General features: G+C 41.3%; 3 protein-coding genes across 3 annotated transcripts in view; all 3 read left to right on the forward strand.

Annotated features, from left to right (window-relative positions):
- The first annotated feature begins 2267 nt into the window (after positions 1-2267).
- LOC104812775 (metalloendoproteinase 1-MMP) lies at positions 2268-3816 on the forward strand. The gene has a single exon (XM_010540112.2). It carries the CDS (start codon positions 2578-2580, stop codon positions 3679-3681), a length of 1104 nt encoding a protein of 367 aa, XP_010538414.1. The 5' UTR covers positions 2268-2577; the 3' UTR covers positions 3682-3816.
- Positions 3817-10670: 6854 nt separating this feature from the next.
- Positions 10671-11825, forward strand: LOC104812776 (zinc finger protein ZAT4-like). Its single transcript, XM_010540113.1, has one exon. The coding sequence runs from the start codon at positions 10801-10803 to the stop codon at positions 11563-11565; it is 765 nt and encodes a 254-aa protein (XP_010538415.1). The 5' UTR covers positions 10671-10800; the 3' UTR covers positions 11566-11825.
- Positions 11826-12291: 466 nt separating this feature from the next.
- LOC104813329 (protein transport protein SEC16B homolog) overlaps positions 12292-18647 on the forward strand; it is a 7762-nt gene continuing 1406 nt past the window's right edge. Inside the window, exons 1-13 of the mRNA XM_010540893.1 lie at positions 12292-12422; positions 12598-14496; positions 14716-15036; positions 15559-15687; positions 15768-15890; positions 16021-16188; positions 16604-16729; positions 16812-16946; positions 17042-17169; positions 17251-17359; positions 17453-17761; positions 17838-17972; positions 18407-18641. Coding sequence (XP_010539195.1) covers positions 12778-14496; positions 14716-15036; positions 15559-15687; positions 15768-15890; positions 16021-16188; positions 16604-16729; positions 16812-16946; positions 17042-17169; positions 17251-17359; positions 17453-17761; positions 17838-17972; positions 18407-18641 — 3637 coding nt within the window. The 5' untranslated portion in view covers positions 12292-12422; positions 12598-12777. The remainder of the gene's footprint in view (positions 12423-12597; positions 14497-14715; positions 15037-15558; positions 15688-15767; positions 15891-16020; positions 16189-16603; positions 16730-16811; positions 16947-17041; positions 17170-17250; positions 17360-17452; positions 17762-17837; positions 17973-18406; positions 18642-18647) is intronic.

Genomic DNA, 18647 nt, shown 5'->3' on the forward strand with positions numbered 1-18647 from the left:
TTTTAATAAAATATTAATGATAATGTGAGTTAATGAGGATACATTTGTTTTTTTCTTTAATTTCTTAAAAATTGTGAAAAATGACATTAATTTTGAAATGAATAGAGTATATTGAATATTATATCGCGATATTTTTTAACCCTTTCCCAAAAAGTAGTATTTATTATTCGAAAATGTATTTTGCAGAAGTAAATGCGCTGTGTCGGTTAATATTTATAACTCATTTGAAATATGGGTAAAATTTTAACATGTATAATTTTGATGGATAATACAATATGATATCATTTAATTGTGTACATTAATAATGGGTGGAATTTGATGGGCCGAATATGATTTTGATTGTTGAAGCAAAATATTAATAGGCCTTGCCTTTTTATCAATAAAACTTCAAAGCCCATACGTAATTACGCACTCCCCAAATCCCCCGCCTTAATCTCTTTTAAATTACAATTTAATCTCAAATGTTTATAGTTTGGACACGTGTCTATAATTATATGTGCATTAAAATTTGTCATTAACCAGTTTTTCCTGGAATTACACTTCTTTTTTCAGAAGTAGACAACATAAAAAAAAAACGATTGGGTATTATAATATCTGGGATAATAAATAAATAAATAAATAATCCTTCGGTTACGTAATTACCGCAACGTGGATGAATCTCATTGGCTTAGACTGTGTTAATGCTCTTAATCCCTCCCAGATTACACCTTTCTCCATTCCATCTCTATTTCAACCACCGGAGTTATTTCATTATATATATATGTTTTCTTTGTGCGACATTTTATCATTGGGTCGAATAACGATTTTAATTTCCATACGATAATAAACATCAATTATCTCTAACAATAATCTTAATCTCAATTACCATAAAATCAAACTTCCTCGTTACTGCCATTTTTTTTTTTGTGAATTTACACATTTTACCATAAGAAAAATATAACATTGAAGCCGGTCCATTGGTTTTGAAAACAATAAATTAATTATTAGTTGCAACAATAAAGAATCCATCAGTAATTGATTATGGACTATATATATGAAAGTATTTCAAGAGATTAAAAAGAAGGTTAGTGTGGAAAAAAAAAATGAAGGTGCAAGGGAGGATGTGGTGAGAGTGAGATGGGTGGTGTATGAGAATTGATTAGGCAGAAGAAACATAAGTAACCAGTTTCATAATGGAACGCGTCACCTTCTTATATATATATATGTTTTATGCGCTATGAAAAGGATGTCTCCTTTCTTTTACATATCATGTCATACATACATACATACATACATACATACATACATACATACATACATACATACATACATACATACATACATACATACATACATACATACATACATACATACATACATACATACATACATACATACATACATACATACATACATACATACATACATACATACATACATACATACATACATACATGCATACATGCATACATACATACAAACAATATTGTAATGTCGTAATGGTTCAACTCCAACATCCTTATCTTATGGGAGAGGAACTCTTTGGATGTGTTTGGCGGATCACTCACGTAAACACTCTGTATGATTCGGAGGGATTGTCCTTTCATGCAAGTTTCCTCAGTTCATTTAAAAAAAACGATCGTCACCTAATTCTGGTCAACAAACCGAATAAATCTATCAACTAAGCTCCAACGAACCAATATCCATTCTAAATATTTATCTCAATCAGTCGATATCGTTTGTAAAATGTTGTTCACCCGCTTAGGCTACTCGACAAATGTTTCAACGCGCGATCGTTGTGTATTAATTTTGGTATTTACCTGAAAAATACGTGTATTTGAATAAATACTTTGTTATTGATGTTGATCACACATTTACTAGTCCATTAATTTACATATTTAAATATATAGTTTTATTAGAGATATATACGAAAGCTTTAATATTTTATCGGAATATATATATATATAGAGAGAGAGAGAGAGATAAAATATCAGGGATTGATATATATCTCGAATAACTCTGTAATTTGCATCAATTATCCGAAGGTTGATGAGTACGACCGAATTAAACACCGTATCGAATAATGAATCTTACACTAAATTATAGTGTTTGCGCACGTGAAATAATAAAAAAGGAAAGTGAACATCGATAATCGTCATGTACGGAAAGTGAACATATCCATAATGATAGCAGAAAGATGCAATTTAACATCAAACAAGTTTCCATAAATTCAATTAACTAACGAGAAACGATACGTATTGCGTATATAATATGAACGCAATGGTCATAATAATTAACTATATTTAATAACACTAATAAATATATTTTCCAAAAATAGGAAATATGCCTCAACCGTGAAACCAACCGTGGAGCCCCAAGACAGAATCTTGGATTAAAAAGGCACACTCACGGCAGAATCTCCACTTCCCTCTCCCTGTCCCTTCAACTTTCTCCTTCCTTAATCATACCTTTGCCGCTTTGATTCAATCAAACCTCTGGTTCTATCAGAATCTTTAACTTCGACCAAAAGTTTCTTTCTTTTTTTTTATTTTTTTGTCCTTTTCGGGTTCCCCCCGCCCCCCGCAAAACCAGGGACCCATGGCTCTGAAACTCTGTAACTTGCTCTGTTTTTTCTTATTCGTCGCGTCCTGTTTCCCTTGCCGGTTTCCGGCTGAATCGTTACCGGAGTCCACGACGATGACGACGGCATCCCAGACGACCCGCATAAGCAACGACACGTGGCGTGATTTCAGCCGTCTGATCGATGTCGAGAAAGGCAGCCGCGTCAACGGCGTGTCGGAGCTGAAGAGATATCTCCACCGGTTCGGTTACCTCACCAACTCCGCTGGAGATTCCAAATTCTCCGACGTGTTCGACGGCGACCTCGAATCCGCTGTCTCTCTCTACCAGAAGACCCTCGGCCTACCCATCACCGGCAAACTCGACCCCGATACCGTCGCGGTGATCTCGTCACCGCGCTGTGGCGTTAGCGACGAGACGTTACACGACGATAGTATAATCCATGCAACGCGACGTTACACGTACTTCGGCGGTAAGCCGAGGTGGAACCGTGATAGCCCTATCCGTCTAACATACGCCTTCTCGAAGACGTACACAGTCGATTACCTCGGCTCCGACGACGTCAAGGCAGTTTTCCGGCGAGCTTTCGGACGGTGGGCGGAGGTGGTTCCGGTGAGTTTCTCGGAGGTGGAGGATTACAGCTCCGCCGACGTGAGGATCGGATTTTTTGGACACGACCACGGTGACGGCCAACCGTTCGACGGCGCTCTCGGGATACTCGGCCACGCGTTCGCGCCGGAAAACGGGAGGTTGCACCTGGACGCGGCGGAGACGTGGGCAGTTGACTTTGGGAGGACGGAGTCTGACGTGGCCGTTGACTTGGAGTCTGTGGCGACGCACGAGATAGGGCACGTGCTGGGGTTGGGGCACAGCTCGGTGAAGACGGCGGTGATGTACCCGAGTCTAAGGCCGAGAACGAAGAAACTGGAGCTGACGGTTGATGACGTGGCGGGCGTACAGAAACTGTACGGACAGAACCCGAACTTCCGTTTGAGTTCCCTGATGGGTACGGAGAAGACGTGGAGGAGCGGAACCGGAACTGGAAGATTCTTGTCGGGGAGCTTGACCGTTTCTCTTCTGTTCCTCCATTTGCTACTGTTTCTAACTTTCTATGATCGTTAGAGGCAGGGAATATATCTTCTTTTAACATTCAACGTATAACAATGGACGAAAACAGGGGTGACGTTTAATTGATTATTTAATTTGGTTTGTAGTCAATTTGCTTATATTTAATGTATCCTGATCTCGATTTTTTTTTTGTCAAATGCAGTCAATATTTGTACTCAGTTTTGCATATACATAACGATTTTTTCCATTTTTTTTTGGTAGCCAAAACTCAGGGAAATACGCGATCAAGTTTTGTTTTCGATCATATGCGTAAATTGCATATAATATGATGAACTATAAGTTTTAAAAGAAAAAAAAATCAAACAGCATCTGTTGCTGAACTTATTGTGACATTTTTTTCTTAATATATCGCATAATCAAGACATGTAGTTTTAAAATAATTATATAAAATATTCCGTAAATATTTTTTTCCGGTATACACTATCATGATTTTGGATTCATTATATAAGACATGATATAAGTTTGAGTTTGCTGGTTATCACCTACCGTAAAATTTTCCTCTTTTATGCGAGTTTGGAATCGACAAAACACGAGATATTAGATAACCTATATCCAGATGGAGATTATGAAAGAGTTAACCTGAAATCGAAATGAGTGGAGAAGTATTACCGATGAGGCCATGTCGTTTTTGTATGCATACTACCATATTCGATCCCGATCAAAGACCCTGGCCCAACCACCAATTTATTGGTTTCTTCTGATCCTCACAGAACAGCGTACATAAGGCCCAGTTGAATTGACCCAAAAGGCCCATATCGTCACGAAGAGTTGGGGGGTAATAAATAATGCTAGTATAATTGTGAATAAAATGTTTTCACTTATGTTGATTGTGCCGTCGGATTTACGCACTGAGCAGTCCCGTATGGTGCTCAGACAATTGATACAATGATATATATACAAGCTTACGGAACTAACAAAGCTACTGTTAAGGAAACAAAATAAGTTAAAATAACAAGAGAGCAGATTTGGCTCTATCTAGTTGATTCTCCTTAATATGCCCCCGCAAGATGGACGCGGATGAGAGTCCAATCTTGAGTCGGAGATCGTCGAACTTCAGCCTAGAGAGAGGTTTCGTGAGTGTGTCCGCAAGTTGATCCGAGGCTGAGATGTGTGTAACTCGAAGCTTCTTTGCTTCCACAAGTCCCCGAATGTAGTGATAGTCAATAGCAACGTGTTTCATTCGAGAGTGAAACACGGGATTAGCCGACAAGTACGTGGCTCCAACATTATCACAATAAATTACCGGGGTCGAAGGAATTGGTACTCGGAGTTCCGAAAGGAGAGACATGACCCATTCAACTTCGGAGGCCGTCGTCGAAACCGATTTGTATTCGGCTTCCGTAGAAGATTTTGCTGCGAATTTCTGCTTCTTCGAGGACCAGGAGATAGGGTGGCTGCCAAGATATACAATGTATGCTCCCGTAGAGCTGAAGTCATCACGATCACCTCCCCAATCCGCATCGGAGTAGGCATGTAATGACATCGTATTCGTGCGGGAATAGAGAACACCAAGAGCCCGTGTACCCGCAAGATATCGTAAGATACGCTTGACTGCCTGCCAATGTTCCGTAGTGGGACGATGCATGTATCGAGAAAGCTTATTAACTGTAAAGGCAATGTCCGGTCGAGTGAACATAAGGTATTGGAGACTGCCCACAACTTGGCGATATTGTGTGGGATCGTCTAGAGCCGAGCCCGAGAGGAGGGAGAGCTTGGTGGCCGAGGACATGGGTGTGCTCGTTGGCTTGGCATCCTGCATCATATGACGAGTAAGGAGATCCGTAATGTACCTTTCTTGAGTGAGAAGCATACCCGTGGGAGTGTGGGTGACTTCAACACCAAGGAAATAGGACAGGTTGCCGAGGTCCTTCAATGAGAACCGAGAAGCCAACATGTCAATGTACTTGCGGACAGCCATAGGGTCATTGCCGGTGATGATGATATCATCGACATACATGAGCAGGTAGATCGAGATAGCACCGTGATGGAGGATGAATAGAGACGTGTCCGAAAGTGCATTGACGAAGCCAGATTGAAGGAGAAATTGACAAAGTTCCTTGTACCACGCTCGCGGGGCTTGTTTGAGGCCGTAGAGTGCCTTGTGTAGCTTGCAAACGTGAGAAGGTTTGTCCCGATCAATGAACCCTTGTGGTTGTGACATATAAACATCCTCATGAAGAGAGCCTTGTAAGAATGCATTATTAACATCAAGTTGCCGGAGGAGCCAACCACGAGATATAGCGATGCTTAGAACCACCCGAATCGTGGTAGGTTTTACCACGGGGCTGAAGGTTTCGGTGTAATCCACACCGGGCCTTTGGTGAAATCCCTTTGCTACAAGCCGAGCCTTAAACCTGTCAATGGAACCATCCGAAAGGCGTTTAGTCCGAAAAACCCACTTACACCCGACAATGTTATAGGAGTGATGAGGAGGAACCAATGTCCAAGTTCCATTGCGGAGCAATGCATTGAACTCGTCGTTCATTGCATGTCGCCACTTCGGATCTTTGAGCGCTTGAGTCACACATGTCGGTTCTATGTCACTTTGGGAATGAAGGGATGTGGTGAGGGTGAGTTTGGTGGATGGTTTGGAAATGTTATTTTTGGCTCGTGTGGTCATTGGGTGTGTGTTTCGAGATGTTTGTGGTAGAGGTTCGGTTTCGGCCAATGGGGGAGATAGGTTCTCAATGTTGGTTTCTGGTTCAGTTGACATTTGGATAGAATGTGGTGGTGACGATGGAGGTACGAGATGAGGGGAAGGCTCGGGTTCAGATGAGGAGGCCGGAGACGATGTTGCCGAGGGTGACACCACACTGTGAGCCGGTGTCGGATCCAACGGCGGAAACACCATTGAAGCAGGCGGCGTGTACGAAGGCCGAAACGGAACAAGGCTTGGAAGAGATGTGCCCGAAGTGGTAGGTTCGGTAGGAGAAGGGACTCGAGGAGGAGACAAGAACGGAAATTGGTTTTCCACAAATTCTACATGCCGAGAGACATATAGGCGACGGGACGGAAGATGAAGACACAAGTATGCGCTTTGGGATAAAGAGTATCCAACAAAAACACATGGAGCGGAACGAGGGTCTAGTTTGTGTCGGGAATAAGGACGAAGCCAGGGATAACATAGACACCCGAAAGTACGTAATTTTTGGTAGTTGGGAAGAGTCCCGAAGAGGGTTTCAAAGGGAGATCGAGATTGTAGAACTAGCGTCGGGAGGCGATTTATGAGATAAACCGCCGTAGGGAACGCATATGTCCAATAATCTCGAGGGATAGATGCATGTGATAGCAATGAGAGACCCGTTTCCACAATGTGGCGGTGTTTCCTTTCGGAAATGCCATTGTGTTCCGGTGTGTGTGGAGGGGTGGTAAAGTGAGAGATACCATGACTCGACAAAAAATTTTTGAGGGCTAGATATTCACCACCATTATCAGAGTAAAGCGAGACAATTTTGTGTTGGAAGCGATTTTCGACAATGAGTTTGAAACGAGGGAAGATGTCAAGGACCGAGGATTTGCGTTTTAAAGGATAAAACCAAGTGTATCGAGTGAAATGGTCAACAAAAATCACGTAATATTTGTAACCATCAAACGATTCAATTGGAGAAGTCCACACATCGGAATAAATTATTTCAAGAGGTTTGGACGAGTGAACGGTGGAAATAGAAAATGGTAATTTATGACTTTTATTGATAGAACACGAATTGCAAAACAACGATTGACTCGACGGGTTTGACAACGGAAGAGATAACCCGGAAATTATTTTTCTTAAAAGATCAAAAGAGGGATGACCTAGCCTAGAATGCCACTCGGACAAAGTGGTCTTGACGGTAGAAAAAGCGGAAAAGGTTGAATGGGGACGACGGGTGATTTCGGTCAGGTTTGATGTCGGCCATTCGTACACTCCGTTTTTAGCTAACCCGCTTGCCAGTGGTGCCCCCGTATTGAGATCCTTCACCTGAAACGAGTGCGGGAAAAATTCGACCGAAACACCGTTAGTAAGACAGAGTTTGTGTATAGATATGAGGTTCTTATGCATGGTTGGGACTAAAAGGACATCATGAAGTGAAAGGGAACAAGAGGAAGAGGGGAGTAACATAGAACCAGTGTGTGTGATCGGAAGGCCCGATCCATCTCCAATCACCACATCATCACCGCCGGTATATGGGGAGTGTAGAGAGAGGTTGGCAAGGTCGGTTGTGACATGGTGGGATGCCCCGGAATCGAGCAGCCATGCCGGTGGATTGGCTGTACCAATAGAGGCTGCATTCACAGTCGGAGCGGAGTAAGGGTGCCCGTGGGGAGACGGCTGGAACTGACCCGAACCATAGGTGGGTGCCGGATTCGGGAGGATGCCGGAACCACCGTGAAGAAGACGACAGAATCTCGCGCTATGACCTTGCACACCACACAATTGACACTTGCCTTGGTAACCCTTCGGACCATTGTGAGAGTGCTTCGGCGGCCGAGTCTCGTATTGCGGACGGTATGGGCGAGTCGATGACCGAGGCTTGAAAGTCGCAGCATTGGCTGTGATAGGAACTTCCGAGACTAATGATTGCGAGGCAAGGACATCCACTTCATGGTTGATTAACTTCTCGTGAAGTTCAACAAAAGAGATAGCGGTATCCTTGGCTTGAACAACATCTTTGATGGCCTTGTACTCATCTCCAAGACCGGCAAGTGTGAGATCGATTAGATCTTCGTGATCCATCGGTTTTCCAAGGAGTGCGAGTTCATCGGACTTCACCTTGAAGAAATTCATATAATCGTCAATTGTCTTGGTTCCCTTGGTGAAGCGTCGCAATTGTTCCTTGATTTGCTTCACATGGCCTCGGCTTGAACGACCGTAAGTGGTGGCTAGTGTATGCCACGCATGACCGGACGTCGGAGAAGTAGCAACAATGGCTTGGCACGAGGTGGAGAGAGAGACGAGAAGGGCAGCAAAGATGAGTCGATCTTGACGAAACCATGACTCATATGCAGGGTTGGGGGTAACTACATTACTTGTAGTTACAGTGGCTGGAGGGGCGCTGCTTTGGTCGAGGAATCCGGCAAGGTTGTAGCCTTGTAACAAGGCTTGGATTTGAACACTCCAGGGAATGTAGTTTGTTGCCGTTAGCTTGGATACGTTCGAAACATTGATGTTGATCAACGTTTTGGAAGGGTTTTCCGGATTGAACGGGGTGACTGTATCCGTGGGAAGAGAGGAGGGGATGAGGAGCTTCCATCGGTGGCCATGGCTGTCGTCAGTAAGAGAGGAGGAGGAAGAGACGGCTAGGGTTTGATGGGTGTTTTAGTCTTTCGACAGATGCTCTGATACCATATAATTGTGAATAAAATGTTTTCACTTATGTTGATTGACAATTGATACAATGATATATATACAAGCTTACAGAACTAACAAAGCTACTGTTAAGGAAACAAAATAAGTTAAAATAACAAGGGAGCAGATTTGGCTCTATCTAGTTGATTCTCCTTAATAGCTAGGGGTTATGATGATAAACATAAAATAACAATTAATAGTGGCATAAACGGGAAATAAATAAGTGAAACAGTAATGATGATGATGATGACGATGAGATTTTCAGACATTAAGATTGAAGCAAACTAACAGTTGTTGTACTCGAAACCTTTTCCTCTACTCAAGATCCAACTACTACTACCCTAAATCCGCTTCAGTTTACCAAATATTTTGCCTAATTATATCTGTCATAACATCATGAAAATTCGGATAAATATTTCTCCTACACTTGAATTTGAACCAAAAATAAAAAATATGTTTTGCATATTGTTTACCATTTAATCACCCAAATTTGGATGTATTATATAAAATTAAGTCCTAAATACGGTAACGAACATGTCAAAAGTAAAATTTTATGAACAACGTTTGTAACAATAAGCGGCACTGGTTTTATTATGTAATTATTAATGGGGAAATATTTTTCTATTGTTGATTACAAGATACACGTTAATATATTAAAAAAAAATACAACATAATATTCTAGATATAATATATATGGTAATCATAATCATATTAATGAATATATCTTCCTATATGTATTATTTGCATAGTTTTCGAACAACAAATGATTATAAGAAACAAAAAATTAAAAGGTGAAATGTAGATCTACTATATTCGAGTATCATAGGCAGTTTGTTATCATCTAATGCCGACCAACAATTTCCGTGACGATTCATGTAAGTATGCTCTTTCTTAATCATATCACATTAAATAATTAATCAACACACATATGGAATCTATATAAAAGAGCATATATTTAAATGGACATATTTGATCGTTTTCGACGGAAATACTCGTATATTTTGCATTGGGGGTTGTGATTAGAATCTAATCGCGCTTGGAAATTTCAAAATGCGATACAGGGAACATGCTTTTACTAGAATACTTATTATTGTCATGACCATCACTAACTTTCTTATTTTTTTATATAATAACTATCATGTATTTAACGTGATTAAACCGGTTCGTGATTAAACCGGTAAAATGGGAGTGCAAAATCTCTATCTCATACCGAGTTTGATACTCAATTACCCAATTGACCAAAACTAACGTGTATTTTGCCAATCATGAGAAACACTATATAAACAAAAAGATTTTTTTAAAAATAATTACACGACGACCAAAAATTGTGGAAAACCCTTTAAATAATTTGTAAAAAAATATTTTTAAAAAAAGATAATTACGATCGAGAATTTGTAAGATAACCGGTTTCTTACTTTCTTCCATTTATTCTTGAATCTAATTATGTGTAGTCTTGGTATTATTGGTCGTTGTGACGCGAACTCATACTCGCTTCGCTTGAACCGAGGCAAGATTCTCATTTGCTTTATATAATTTCACGAAAATAGGCAAAAGTGGATATTACGTACCATCATTATTAGTTATCTTAATGACCCAAAATATCATAATTTTTTTTTTGGGGGTGTGTGTAGAGGAGAATGCTTGTTACCTACTCTTATTAAGTTCCCAACCTCCATCCCTTCTCCAAAGCCTCTGTAGCCATTTCAGAGAGAGAGAGAGAGAGAGAGAGAGAGAGTAAACAAGATTCAAGAAAAACAAATACAGAGATTCCCTCTGTTACTGTCTTGATGGAGAAGCACAGGTGCAAGCTCTGTTTGAAGAGTTTCGTAAATGGCAGAGCTCTTGGAGGCCATATGAAGTCCCACATAGTCGCATCTCTGCCGACTCGGAGGAGACTCCGCGAGTCGCATCACGAGTCGTCGGCGTCCTCCTCGTCTTCCTCTTTCGGTGACCCAGACGGTAAATCTCCGAGCTATAAGTTGCGAGAGAATCCGAGAAAGAGCTTCCGGGTCGCGGATCCCGCGGTTTCATTCGCGAATCTTGATTCCAGACTGTCATCCGTCGTCAACGCGGAAGAGAACGAACCCGAACCCGGAAACCCGGTTCAGAAACGAGTCCGGAAATTGGGCGTTGAAACCAGGAGACGTAGGTCGAAGAAAACAGAGAAGAAGACGACGATAAAGACGGGTCGAAACGCAGAGGAGCCGAAAAGGAAGAAAAAGAAAGAGGAGGACGTGGAGAAGGGTCAGAACTCGAACGATTCGACGACCGAGTCGCCGGAGCCGGCGAGTTCTGTATCCGACCCTTCGCCGGAGGAGGATTTAGCCATGTGCTTGATAATGCTGTCGAGAGATGCAAGAAAGCTCGACGCGAAACTGAAAAAACTCGCTTTTGATAAACCAGAGGAGACAGAAGAAGGGAAGAAGCCGGGAAAAAGACGGAGCTCGAAGCTCCGCCGCTGTCTGCTAGATCTGAACATGCCTCCGCCGGCGGAAGACGACGAAGCTTGCAGCGTAGTGTCAGCCATGTTGTCGGAAGAACAGTTGCTTTGAGTGGTTAGATGCTATCATGCTAATCAGATGGAACTGAAAAAGAGAATTCTTTTATTAGATGTTGGATTTTGCTTCATATCTCTAACACCGTTGTTTGATCCAAGACCGAAAAAAAAAACCCAGGAACGAGATCTGTTTGTGGTTTGATGACCGGTGAAATCCGATGCTCTGTTCTATTATTAGTTTGTGGTGTTTTTATTGCAAAGATGCCTTCTTTTAAGACGCGAGTGATAATAAATTGTCCATCTTTTGGATCTAGATGCCGTTTGATTCTGTTTTTTTTTTAATTAAAAAAAATTGGGATGGGTATATGTAGAATATTTGATATGTAATATGTTATTACCGTTTGATTTTTTTTTTGTTTTCTTACAAGTTATTTGGTTATTTACATATATAATCTCATCATATTCAATAAGGCCTTCAAAAATCGCCAAATTTTAATGCGTGTTTTTCTCTGAGTTTTATATTACGAATAAAACTGTAAAAAAAAAACAATTCTTTTGTCCGACACTCGGCAAGATCGCAATATTAATAGAGAGAGGTGCAACGATTTAAAATAAAACAAGTTTTTTTGAATTGTTACTGAAAATGGTTATTGATGGTAATATAATTTATTTCAAACGATTTATAAATGTTAAAACATCAGAGGCAATGCAAACTTTGTATATGCGATGCATTTTCAGACACAAATTAAATGCAAATTTATTATTAAAAGGAAAATACGCATCGCGCTCTGTCTCGTCTGGTGGGGTGGGAGGGCGAAAGGCGAAGGATTTTCCTTTTTTTTGTGTTCTCTGTTCTCTCTCTCTCTCTCTCTCTCTCATCTTCTGTTACTTGGGATTTCTTCGTGGAATCTGGTGAGTTTGTAATTTGTAATTTGATTTTTTTCGTACATGCTGTCTTGGCCGTAACATAGGAGCGATAACTGGCGGATTTGTTTTGCGTTTTGTTTCATCTCAGTTTCGATGTTCTTAGAATCGCCTCGGGACATTGTACTAACGCTAGATCTCGTTCCGTTTTCTGTGGATTTAGGTTTCTGGATATTGGATCTCGATGTCAGGACCTCTCTGGATTGGGGGAAGAATGCTGTAGATGAGCTCTAATAGGAGTGGATTCGGAGGCGGATCGACGAATCTGGCGGTGATTTTCCTGTCGGAGGAATCCGGACTTCAGGAGATTTTGTGTCTTTCTTTCTTTATCTTTCCGATTTAGATGGCTTCGAATCCTCCGTTCAACATGGAGGATCAGACGGATGAGGATTTCTTCGACAAGCTGGTGGAGGATGATTTCGAACCTACAATGCCGTCTTCCCCGTCTACTGGTGCTGCAAAACCGGTTGATGGAACTAATTTTGATAACACGAGCTCTTTCGCTAATCTGAGCATTGCTGATGATTCTGGTGACGAGGAACAAAGTCACCGAGAGAAAGAGGTTAGTGATCCATCGGCGGGGGAAGAGGCCAATCTATCGGCTTCAAAGGCTGATGATAACAGAGAGCCTCTCATGGTAGAATCCAATTCGTTGAGTCCATCAAACGAATTAGCAGTGGAGGGTAACGGAGTGATGGAGCTGCAAAATGAAGGGTCAGGGCTGGAGGCTGAAGCTCTGCCGAGATCTGATTCAATAGAAGCTAGCAGTGTAAATGGATCTGGGGGTTCCAGGGTTAAGGAGGTGGGTTGGAACGCGTTTTATGCTGACTCCATGGATAATTCTGGACACGATGGATTGGATTTCTTCGGTGATCTAGGAAATAACGCTGCAGGTTTTCCTGGAAATACGGAGGATGGTGCAAATTGTGGAGACTATACTGCCATGGGAATCACACAACCTAAAGATATTGGCTCAGATAAATCGGTTAATGATTGTAATCCCGTAGATCAGATTGCTAACGGACAGGATTCCAGTGACAATCAGTATTGGGAGAACATGTATCCGGGATGGAAATATGATCCAGCTACTGGGCAATGGTATCAAGTAGATAATCATGAGCAGAGCATGAATTCTCTACAGAATGATGGCGATTTGACTACTGCTTGGGGCAAGGCTTCCGACAGGAATACAGAGGTTGCTTACTTAAGGCAAAGCAATCCATCTGTTGTGAGTAAAATAGCTGAGACTAGCACAACAGAGAGCATCTCTAATTGGAATCAGGATTCCCAAGCTAATGGTGGCTACCCAGACCACATGGTTTTTGATCCTCAATACCCAGGCTGGTACTACGACACAATTGCTCAAGAATGGCGTGCACTGGATAGCTACAATGCATTGTCTCAATCAGCTGATCAGGTTCATGACCTCAAAAATCAAAATGGTTATAGTTCCGTTGATGGGTATTCTAATGATATTGCAGGCACCATGCTTAGTGAAAATGGCCAGGCTGATAAGATTTCTTCTGAAGATCTTGGTAGCCAAGGTCAACATGTCAGCTGGACTAACTATAACGGAACCCACAGTAATGAGATTACTAATTCTTGGCAGCCTGAAATTCCAGCTAGGACTGGGACAGTCGCGTTCTCAGCGACGGCTTCTGGTTTTAATGGAAACCAACAAGTAGATAACTTTTACGGTTCTAATGGTTTTGTTGACAACCTTTCTTCCGGATATCATTCATATGATAAAGCAAGTCAAGGCCAATTTGAGACAAATGGCTTGGATGGAGCTCATACCTTTGTTCCTGATATGAATTTGGACCAGCAATTCAGTGTGACTAATATGAAACAGAGTGGGCAAATGGGTTTCTCAACTGACTTCTATGGGAGTCAACAATCTTTAAATGTACCTCAGCAATCATTTCAGCCCATTCAACAGTTTCCTTATGGTCCCAGTTCTGGACTATCACCGGATGGACGTCCACCACATGCAATTGTTACTTTTGGGTTTGGTGGAAAACTAATATTGATGAAAGATAATAGCTTATCATCTGGAAGCCAGGTGAGAGCCTTTGATGTCTTTGCCCTGACCTGTATGATGTTTCGATCCTGGTGATGTTAAATGACAAGATAAATTTCTTCTTCCAGGGAAATTTTTTTTTTGCTTCTTTTATACAAATTTATTCATTTGATGCACATGTATCCAGAATTTGCTGAAGTCAATATGATATGCCATTATATCACCTAATACCTGTTTTCTTTATGCATGTTCTGTGTGAAGACTTCTGGCAGGAACTCTATATCCATCTTGAATGTGATGGAAGCTGTTGCTGGAAGTGATAATTTGCCAGGTCTTGGAGCAGGGACTTCTAATTACTTCAGTACCCTTTGCCATCAATCCTTTCCTGGTCCATTGGCTGGTGGAAGCGTGGGCAGCAAAGACTTGCATAAGTGGATCGATGAAAGAATGCCAAATTGTGAATCTCTAGGCCCAGATCATAGGAAAGGAGAATTACTAAAGTTGCTACTTTCACTGCTAAAGATAGCTTGTCAGCACTATGGAAAACTCCGATCTCCTTTTGGCACCAACACAACTGTGAGGGTATACAATTTTCTTATTGTTGATATTGGTTTTATCTTTAACTAATATCTCTAGGCTAGTTCAGGGCTGACATCTGGGGTGGTTTTTCCGGCCAGATGCATCGGATATCACTTTGTCTATGGTCATCTTCAGCATTATTTCTTTCATTTTCTTTTATTTGTAATATGTTTGGAAATTGAGAAAATTGAACTTGGGTCTTGCACTACCGTGGTCAGTACCCGATTCCATATCGCTGGAATACCACGGCAATGCTCTGACATTCTTAGTTAAATTTCTATACAGTGTTTTTTGTTATTGTTTCCTGTGCTAGTGCTTGCTATTTGCTATTGGAATACACCCATATATCTGTTTCATTCCCTGGGAAGGAAAAGAAAAATCTATTGGAAGAATTTCGTTAGATGCGCGATGTGGAGTTTTCCGTGCATTCTCTATATTATCTAAGGCTAAGTCTTTCAGCCCTACTGTCTCTGTCTTTTATTTACTTTCTGATGTTTTACATGCCTGGATTTTGGCTCTCAACAGGAGTCTGATTCTCCAGAATCAGCAGTGGCTAAGCTATTCACATCGACCAAGAAGAAAGGCATGGGCCACAGCATGTATGGAGCTCTTAGCCACTGTTTGCAGCATATACCACCAGAGCAACAGTTGCAGGTATGTTGCGCTCAGTATCCGCCTCTTCCCTAATATCTGATACGTGCAAGTTTGTTGACCAGCTTATATGTGTTTTCCAGACGGCTGCTTCAGAAGTGCAGAATCTTTTGGTTTCTGGTAGAAAGATGGAGGCTCTGCAATGTGCCCAAGAAGGCCAGTTATGGGGACCTGCTCTTATTATTGCAGCTCAACTCGGAGAACAGGTTCCATAACCACTTCCTTTATTTTCCTTCCACTCATAGTTAATATAATCCTGCTTTAGTGTTAAATGAGGGTTGGATGATTACTCACATCGTTGCTTTTTCTATCTGGTGGAATACCAACAAAACACAGTTTTATGTTGATACCGTGAAGCAAATGGCACTTCGCCAGCTAACAGCTGGATCGCCTTTGAGAACGTTATGCCTACTCATTGCTGGGCAACCAGCTGAAGTTTTCTCCAGCAACAATGTGAGTGATGGTGGACTTGATGGCTCTACGATTATGTCTCATCAAAACCAGGTGACGTGTCAATAGTATTCAAGTCTTTGTTTTAACTTTTGATATTGTTCTATTGACCCATGTTTGTAATATTTTTCCTTTTGTTGTGTTAATAAATTGATGGATTAAGCTCATGTCAGACCTCCCAGCTACCAGAACTGCAAGTCTAACCTACGCTGAGGACTTCATCCTCAAACTCAATGTTTATGGCCTACTGATATAGCTCATTGTTGTTTTGTTATTTCAAGCAAATATTTTGGTTATCGTGGATCATATGTGTAGAGCTAACTCTGGAATTGGACAGTTGGAAATATCATTTAGTAGGGCATATTTGTATGGGAAGACAATCATGGGTTGATAAATGTCTATTTGAGTTGGCCAAAGGTTTCGTTGAGGTTAACTAAAATGCTCTATTCTCCTTTTCATTTTATTTCAGAACGGATATAATAGCATGCTTGACGACTGGGAAGAAAATTTGGCTGTGATAACAGCAAATAGAACAAAGGATGATGAGCTTGTGATTACTCATCTCGGAGATTGCCTGTGGAAGGATAGAAGTGAGGTCTGTTATATTATACTTGCTAGTATTTTCATCTTTTGGACTGAAGAATATGCTTAAACCTTACATAAAACTTGAAATGCAGATAACTGCGGCTCATATTTGCTACATAATTGCGGAGATGAACTTTGAGCCATATTCAGATACTGCAAGACTGTGTTTAATTGGATCAGATCACTGGAAGTTCCCTCGAACCTATGCCAGTCCAGAGGCTATTCAGGTTTCTGCCTGTTGTTTTGGCTTAATGTTTCTTCTGCTGCATGATTTCCCTCTTTAGTAGAGCCTAATTGGCTCAGGCTATACATACATGAACAGAGGACGGAATTATATGAGTACTCAAAGGTGCTAGGGAACTCGCAGTACATGCTTCTTCTTTTCCAGCCTTACAAGATCATTTATGCGCATATGCTGGCAGAGGTTGGGAAACTTTCAGATGCAATGAAGTAAGCATGTTAACTTCTTCTCTCATATTACGAACATAAAAATTTCCTTTTGGTTTCTTGACGTTTGTCATTTAAAATCAGGTACTGTCAAGTGGTGCAAAAGTCCCTTAAAACCGGCCGCTCCCCTGAAGTGGACATGTGGAAACAGCTCGTGTCCTCCCTCGAAGAAAGGATCCGTGTTTATCAACAGGTATCTTATACCGTGAGTTGTTATTAAATAACTAAGACATTCTTTATTTTAAAGTCATTGTTATAACTATTGCGGGTGAATATGTGATTTCAGGGCGGGTTTACAAATCTGGCCCCTGCTAAATTGGTCGGGAAACTGCTAAACTTCTTTGATAGCACTGCCCATCGTGTTGTCGGTGGTCTACCACCGCCTGCACCAACGTCTCAGGGAAACACTTTGGTCAATGGGCAGAATCACCGTCAAGGCACAGGTAGAGTTTCGGCTAGTCAGTCGACAATGGCCATGTCGTCACTAATGCCATCTGATTCAATGGAGCCCATAAGTGCATGGGCTGGTGATGGAAGCAAGATGAAGATGCATAATAGAAGTGTTTCGGAACCAGACTTCAGTAGGACACCGCAGGTGGGTTTGTTGAGATTAATCTTTTGGATTTTGACTTCAAATATGCAAATACCTTTCCTGAAAGATCAAATTGCAGGTTGATTCATCAACAAAAGAGTTGTCAGGTGATGCGCAAGGCAAGAACTCAGGTACCGCTGGTGTATCTCGGTTTAGTCGTTTCGGTCTTCTGCAAAAGACAGTGGATTTAGTCCGATGGTCGAGAGGCCGCCAGGTACTTTTCCATTTCATGTGATCACGTAAAAGCTGGATGATTTACACATGCTTTCTCTTGTGCTCTTTCAACTTTTGGCATTCATATTTGAAACTTCAAAAAATCCGATTTTTCCTTTTTGGTTTTGGACTACACAGATGGCCGAGATCGTGCGCGCGCACACACACTCATATATATATATATATATATTATGTGTACAAACATACATGAAAAACATATCCTAGTTTGCTCAACCTGAAAATAATTCTTCTTTGTCGGTAAATATACCTGAATATGTGACGTAACCTTAATTAACAATATAGGTTTTATGTATATATCTTCACAGTTTTTATATCATATCTATCCTCGTTGTCATGACTATCTTTTCTGAAAACCATTTCAATAATCTCTCTGATGCCTGTGCTGATTTTGACATGGCATTACACTTTGAAAAGGCCAAACTTGGTGAAGAGAACAAATTCTATTATGATGAAAAGCTCAAGAGGTGGGTAGAGAAAGGTGCTGAGATTTCAGCTGATGAACCAGCTCTGGCACCGCCTCCTACAACTGCCGCTTTCCAAAATGGCAATGCTGATTTTGGTGGCACGAGACCTGCAACGAGTGAAATGTCACCAACCAGCACGAACCCCGGGTTCAGCCCACCAAACCCAGATAGCTCTTCAGGAATGCGTCACC

This window comes from Tarenaya hassleriana, unplaced genomic scaffold (genome assembly GCF_000463585.1).
Source record: "Tarenaya hassleriana unplaced genomic scaffold, ASM46358v1 Cleome2, whole genome shotgun sequence".
NCBI classification, from domain to species: Eukaryota; Viridiplantae; Streptophyta; class Magnoliopsida; order Brassicales; family Cleomaceae; genus Tarenaya; species Tarenaya hassleriana.